Source organism: Oratosquilla oratoria, chromosome 9 (assembly GCF_046742065.1).
Source record: "Oratosquilla oratoria isolate Oo_2021 chromosome 9, ASM4674206v1, whole genome shotgun sequence".
Classification (NCBI taxonomy): domain Eukaryota; kingdom Metazoa; phylum Arthropoda; class Malacostraca; order Stomatopoda; family Squillidae; genus Oratosquilla; species Oratosquilla oratoria.
Window position 1 is genome coordinate 77,364,665 of NC_134785.1, and position 7,934 is coordinate 77,372,598.

General features: G+C 36.0%; 1 protein-coding gene across 3 annotated transcripts in view; it reads right to left on the bottom strand.

Annotated features, from left to right (window-relative positions):
• Positions 1 to 7,006, bottom strand: part of LOC143028620 (uncharacterized) — a 61,398-nt gene extending 54,392 nt beyond the window's left edge. The window contains exon 1 of one of the 3 annotated variants that reach the window (XM_076191006.1): positions 6,867 to 7,006. Coding sequence is in view for 2 of the 3 variants with exons in the window: in XM_076191000.1 (XP_076047115.1) it covers positions 6,493 to 6,573 (81 nt within the window). In the remaining variant the exon portion in view is untranslated. The other 2 variants (XM_076191002.1, XM_076191000.1) reach the window with 2 other exon arrangements.
• Positions 7,007 to 7,934: the final 928 nt, after the last annotated feature.

The following is a 7,934-nucleotide window of genomic DNA, read 5'->3' on the forward strand; positions in this document are numbered from 1 at the left end:
ATCTGTTTCTCAACTCTGACCTTCACCAGTAGGGAACCTGATACTATTCACACCATTATATTACTTTTCCTGTAATCGCTACCTCAATAAATCTGTGCAAACTCACTGCAGCCATTCTATAGGAGTACCCAAGTTTCTCTTTGTTGGAGGAAACCCTCCCCATTTCTTCTCCTAGAGCTACACAGGAGGCCCCATCGGTTGTATCCTACAGGTTCAGTCAACAAAATATTATGAACATCCCATCTCTTGATGGGGGAGATATGGAGATATGGAGACTAAGTGGATAAGATTTAAAGCCAAAATCAAAGCAGTCACTAAAAACTGTGTACCTATTAAAACAGTAAAAGCTAATTCTTCACCAAGGAAAAGGACTAATAAAGAACTGCCAATGGATAAGAGACTGTGGACGAAGATAAAGAGGAAAAAACGTCTTTGGGCCCGAATAAAAGAGCTGAGGAATTACAGGGATAATAATGTACAGGAGATGCAAGAAGTTGTGACCGAATATAGAAGAATCAACAATCAAGTAAGAAGAGAAACCAGAAGAGCAATAAAAATAAAGGAACAAGGAATTGCCAGCAATGCCAAAAGTAACCCAAAGGTATTTTGGAAATATGTACAAGGAAAGACGAGCAGAAAATCTGGTATCCCAGACCTGGAATTAACTAACGAAAAACGAGGGACACAGGACGAAAAATGATCATGATAAAGCTGAAGGACTGGCAGAATATTTCAGCGAGGTGTTTACTAAAGAACCATCCGGAGATATTCCAAGGCTTCCTACTAGAGAAGGAACAAAGTTGGAAAGAATTACATTCTCACCATCAAGGATTAGAGCAGCCATTAAGAAACTGAAGAAAAACAAATCAGCTGGACCTGATGAGATACATTCAAGGATTATTAAGGAGGCGGGAGATGTGCTTGTAGAACCACTGAAGATATTGTTTGAATGTTCTTTTGAGAGTGGACAGTTACCTACTGATTGGAGGTTAGCATGTATAACAGCTATTTTTAAGAGTGGTAAACGAAGTGATCCGGGAAATTACAGGCCTGTTAGCCTAACCAGTATTATTTGTAAACTTATGGAGTCAATAATTAGAGAAGAAATTATTTGTCACATGAAACAAAATTCTTATTTTAGTAACAAACAATTCGGATTCCTCTCTGGACGCTCTACAGTTCTTCAACTGATTAAAGTATTAGATGAGTGGACCCAAGCTCTGGACGAGGGAGATGCAGTAGATATTATATATTGCGATTTCATGAAAGCTTTTGACAAAGTACCTCACAGAAGACTTATTGAGAAAGTGAAAAGCTATAATATAGGCACAGTATTTTCAGATTGGATTGAGGCCTTCCTGAGCTCTAGAAAGCAGTGTGTGGTAGTTAACGGACAAAAGTCAGAGTGGCACAACGTAATGAGTGGAGTCCCCCAAGGGTCAGTATTGGGACCATTGCTATTTGTCTTATATATAAACGATCTACCGGACGTAATAAAAAATGATAGTCAATTGTATTTGTATGCCGATGACACAAAGATGTATAGACAAATCAAGAAAAACGATGATACTAAGTTTTTGCAAGAGGACATCATCTGTATGAGGCAGTGGTCTGACCAGTGGTTATTGAGTTTTCATCCAAAGAAATGTAAATCTATGAGAATTGGCAGATCTGAAGTGCCCCATGGAAATTACTATATGAAAGAACAGTTATTAGAAGTTGGACATGAAAAAGATCTTGGAGTCATAATTGATAATAGGTTAAACTTTTCTGAGTACATAAATATGAAAATAAATATGGCTAACAAGATAACAGGACTTATCAGGAGAACATTTGTATCTTTGGATGAGGTGATATTCAAGCAATTATATGTGGCACTGGTCAGACCACACCTAGAGTATGCAAATCAAGCATGGGCCCCATACCTGGTGAAGGACATAGAGGCTATAGAAAATGTACAGAGGAGAGCCACCAAATTAGTTCCAACACTGAAGAATCTAAGTTATGAAGAGCGCCTCAGGAAATTGAAGATACCCACACTGGCTTACAGACAGGCGAGGGGAGACATGTTGGAAACGTTCAAAATCCTGTCCGGCGGGTATGATACGGAAGTATGTCAAGGACTGTTCATGTTAAGAGATAGCGATAGAACAAGAGGTCACTCCAAGAGGATTTATAAGAAAAGAACGAGACTGGAAAAAAGAAAGAATTCATTTTGTAATAGAGTGGTTAACAATTGGAACATGCTGCCACAATTTGTTGTTGACTCACAGTCTATTTGGAAATTTGAAAACAATATAGATAAGGCATGGAGGGATCAAGATTTATTTTATAATTATAGAGCTAAAATAGATTATAGTAAAATTATTTATAATATAGCCACCACCACCACCAGTGTAATCACAAATCTAGTTAATCATTCCGAGCTGGATGTACAGGCTTAACAGCCTCTTCCAGAACATCAACTGTATGTATGTATGTACTGTAAAAAAAAAAATTGTGACACCTTTCACTTTATAATGTTTCAGGGAGTTGTAAACCTATTACTAAAATAACATTCTTATGCAGTTTCTTGTGTTTAAGGTAAGTGGGGGATACACAAATCTATTTACTTTTGGACAACACTTTTCATCATATGGTGACAGAATGGTATGCACCATACAGCGATTATGATTATTAAAAAACAAATAAACAACAAAAATAAAATCACCTTTTCTTGAACTACCGAACTGAATTAGGTTTCCTTGGTTAATTTCAGCCAGAACAATGGTATTTTCTTGTAGAAAAATTACCAAACATAACTACCATATGTTTTCCACCAGCATCACAACTTGATGGCCATGACAACCAATATCTGATAGACTTTATCCTATGCTAATCTAATCTGCCATAATTTTTACTGTATGCCTTAATAACCCTTTCCATACTGCATAACCAGTGGTAAGTATCTCATTATTCTAGCTGCTGCCATTCCATTTCCTTCTGCTGTGTCACCCCTCCTTCAGTAGTAACTGACCTTCTCTATACCACACAACATTTGTTAATTTGGGTTACTGCAATGTCATGTTTCAAATTCAGCTATGACCAACTTCTTCAATGGAGGTGTTATCAAGTTGTGGACACTAACACAAACCTAAACATACTACAAATAAACATCAATTTACTGTCTTCTGAATCAAGCATCAAAGAGGATTGAAATTCTGGATAGAAAAGCCAATCATCCTGCATCCAGTATCCACCAAGTATTGGCATCAAACATGCACAGCTATAACAACTCTTACACAACACACCAGACACATGGTACTAGTAAGAAAAGCAGACCTCTCACCAAAAATCATATTACCAGCCTTTAGAGATCACATCTGTGCATGACAATCTTAAGTCAAACACACTAGAGATTCACAACACCTGTACACAATGGCTTTTTCCAACATAAAAAGGAATCTTGGAGACTAAGCAGAGTAACCCAAAACAACCAAGTTTCTGGCACAGGGACTCAATGGGGTCCCTCAGGATACAACACTCTCACCTATGGTATTTAATCTTTTCACATGCCATCTTCCAGCCCTTGATATAGAACTCAACACCAATGTCCTCACTTGTGCACACAACCTAGCAATTGTAACCTGGATTAGAAATTACAAAATAAAAGCTGAAAACACCCAAGCCTACTTGGAGAAACTAGAGCAATAGCTCAGAAATAACACAATAGAAGCCTCACCCCAGAAATCATTATTATTACTCACTTCTGACAATCATAAAAGGAACAAGAAAAAAGAATGAAAAGAAAAAAAAAGTAGCTAAATGGTTAAAACCTTCCATAAGAAAATGATGTATCCTTAAAATTCTAAGCACATGTGATGCTCTTCACCCCACATGTCAAAGAACTGTCAGTGAAAATCAACAAGAAAATAAACATCAAACTGCTTCCTGACCTTACAAGGGAAATAGCCTGTCAAGGCATGCACCCCCCAACCCATCATGCATCCATTTATTTCTCTTCTCCCCACCCACCCCAGCCCTACCCACTGCCTGGCTCAGAAGCAATGCAACAAGAAAGGGCACATCCACAGCAGGGCCCAAGTAGCAATGTTGGCTTACCCCCACCACTTCATCTAAATCTCAACACAAACCCTAAACAATAAAATAATACTAATCATATTTTGTTTTTCTCTAATATTTACCTACATTATAAATTCCATCCACTCGCCACATGCTATATAAAAACCAATTCCTTCAGTATTCTACTCAATCAGCTAAAGTAACTTCCCCAGTATCCTCCAAAAAACATACAAACTCACATTACAAATCAAACAATCCTCAACAGATTGTCACATTCAAATTCCTCAGGCTGGCAGGAATGGCACTGGTACACCTGCATTCAACCCAGCACCCCACACTAAAACAATTCCAACACAGAATCGACCTGGTAATAGACACCCATTACCCTAAATGGAACCTCCACACAGAAGACAGCAACTAATACCACACTGTCCTACACTCACACTGGACAACTGCATGAAATCTCTTTAATGAGCAACTTTGGGATTGAACCAGGGGTCATGACCCCTTTCCTCTGGGGCCACGGGTCTCCAGCATAAGAGTAACTTTTAACTTCATGTGATGACATTTGTACATCATTTGTCATAAGTGGTTAAACTGCAAGAAAATTAAAAAAAAAATCCTGACTGGTGAGTGAGATTGGAGAATAATATGTAATTTACAGAATTAAAATAAAAGATTTCAAGGTAAAAAAAAAAAATTAATAATAGAAAATAAAAAATAAAGGAACCCTTTCACAAAATTCCAGTTTCCTATTTGTATTCAAGTACCATGGACTTTGATAAAACTAATGAAACTTATGGTTTTTTTGGGGGGGACGCTATACCCTCCTAAGACTACTACATTCTTAGTATGTTATGAGGTCCTGACCAGTGCAACATTCTCACCCTCCTTCCCTCCACTCAGCATAATGTATGCTTCATATTTTGCCACAAGCATTGAGCTAACATTATTTGTACGTGGCAATTTCCTATTAAATGTAAATTCATTAGATATAGATTTCTTAAGAACAAAATAAATTCAATAAATTAATAAATAAAAATAATAAAATAAAAAATCTAATAAAATCTAATTCTTGTAGTAAATTCACGCATGCACACAAGTCAAATAATACCAACTGTTATACGATATTACAAATGCAAACACACTACATCACCATTCCACCTGATAACACGACAATGGGCAGGCAAGTGTAAGAAAATGCTAGAATTTTAAGATATAGTGGGATTCCTTGATACATATGGTTCTTTATATGAACAAATTGAATTAAATTTTTTTTGCAATAATTGGCATGATCTGAAAATCTAATTACCAAACTGCAATAACATTGCACATGTAAGAGGTTGAGTGCCCCTAATCAACTCAGTCACCATACTGTGCCCATTTACACCAGAGGCAGTGAACTTGTCACAGATGTCATTTTATGCCAAAACTAACCATACTTCCAAAATTTTTGTTCAAAATTGAATTGACAGTCGCTACAATACTTACTAAACAGGAATATATAGATCATGTTCATACTTAGTAACCTCAATAACAAATCATTGGAAATAATTGTGGAAATAATGAATTTCAAACTAGTACATCACTGAGCATTTAATCTTTAAAAATAAATTAGTTTTGTCTTTTATTTTTTTTCTTTGATCTATTTTAGGTAAATTATCTTAAACAAAACCATAAAAAGTACAACTAATAATAGAATTATTTATCTAATGTAATTATAAAATCAATAAATTCATAACTGTAAATTTTAGTGTTACGAGTACTCGCCTTGAACTCTTATAATAGGACTAGGAAAATGAAGACCATATCACTGACCTTTCTTAATACAGCATATTCCAGTTTTGGTTTGGTAAAATTAATTATCACCCTTAACTACAAAGTTGATAGTGTGTTTTCTTTGTTATATGTTATGACTATTTTGAAATTCAAATATTCTTTCTTGCAACTTATTTTTAAAAACACTTCCCAAATAAAACGAACACCTTAAGAGCATAATAAAGAAAAGTCATGTGTAGTTACCATATGAAATTCTATATTTACCGAGCCTTAACCTGTCATGTAGATCAAGTGCTTTATATACTTATTTCGGGTTTATATAATCATCTGTGCATATGAATACAACAATACTCATATTCACATGCTTATACTTGTCAACTAAGTTGATGTAAAATAAAATACATCATGTCAAACTCATCTCATGATGCAACAACTTGACCTTTTAATTCATCAATAAATTATTTGGGTCATCATTGACATATGACTAAGATGTCACATGTCAGTCACTGTCAGTCTGTCAAACAATCCCTTATGAGTAAAGTGTTTATGCCAGGAAATGGTTTTCACACAGAAAGCGAAAGATAATGCCCCTATTTCAGAAAATTGGCAAAGACAAGCACAGCCCAAACACTCTCACAATTCAATCACTACCCTGCCACCTGCCAGGCATTTCGTCCTTCCGGGGGACACATGCCAGATGTTATTGAGGCCTGACATGTAGGTAACGAGCATGTCTAGCCTGCTGACCGATCACACACACACTATTTGCGAATTCATTTACGTTAGTGACATGAATCTGTACTAGTTCGAGTAAGTGCTGCCGAAATCGGAACCCCACCCACGGCATGGTCTTGTCTCGGCACTAGGGGCGTCACCTTAGCGGACTGTCTTTTACACTTGAAAAACGTGATAATTCAACTGAGGTGTGACAAACATATTTCTGCGGGAAGTTCATGGCATCCATTGGCACAGAGCCTGGATACGGCATGGACAAATGCCAAAACGCCGCCACCTCTACCACATACCTGTCATGTCCTTTAATTTTTTTCAACAAAGTTTGTCTCCCTTTACTAAGGTGTGACACCCTTCACTATATGTTTGTATATTGTTTTCACACTGTCATGACACAAATCAGGTCTAAGTTACAGAAATTCACAATGTTAATTGATGAGTTACTTAACCAGCAAGTGAAGTGTGTTACTTCCAAATATGGCGCGATTGTAAAGGAAAATAATTTCTGGATAATAACTTGATAGAACATTATAAATATTCATATTTACGTATAATGGAATTTTAATATATATATCTATATACATAACAACTTATTTGGTGAGCAAAAATTGCGAGCTTTAAGAATCGCAAGATTACGAGATTCAAGCGAATTCAAAAAGTTTTCACTGGTACATCATTTTGACAGGACATTTTTAAATTACTGTTTAAGTATTCTTTTAAAAAGTACCTTCCATCCAGATGAATTTAAATTATCAACAACTGTAAGATCGAAATGGCAAGTTAAAGTAACTGTTACTATACATAATATGCCCGTTATTGTTATTGGCACACGAGATCCTCAGACAGCACATTTAAACTACTCAGTGTGGCCAACAGCTTCATATTGATCACTAAATGCAGCCGCCTTTATAGAATAGAAAACATTAATTTCTAGTTAGTTTCCCTGTTTGACCCAATTGTGACGTAAACATGTTCATGATATTTCATAGACCCTAGCATTTGAAAATATTCCTTCCGTTTTAATTTACAGTGACCCCGAATTAAGAAGATGCAAATATAAAATTAACAAGAACAAATAAATGTAGCTTAAGTGAAACACGTTCGTGACTATAAATATGTACGATAACTTTTATAACTGACCATCAGAATTTCGAAAATATAAATTCGAGAAACTGCAGCTACCAGAATGAGAAAGAAAATACAAAGTGTGGCTTGCAAGACAAGTTCAATGTGCAACAAACGTTGAAAAAATGTCAATGGTTTCAGCAGCAAAAACGACAATATGAAATTTTTAATTGTAATATCTTATGGATTTATCGGCACACAACCACCTGTCACCGTTAGAACAGATAAGATTCAAA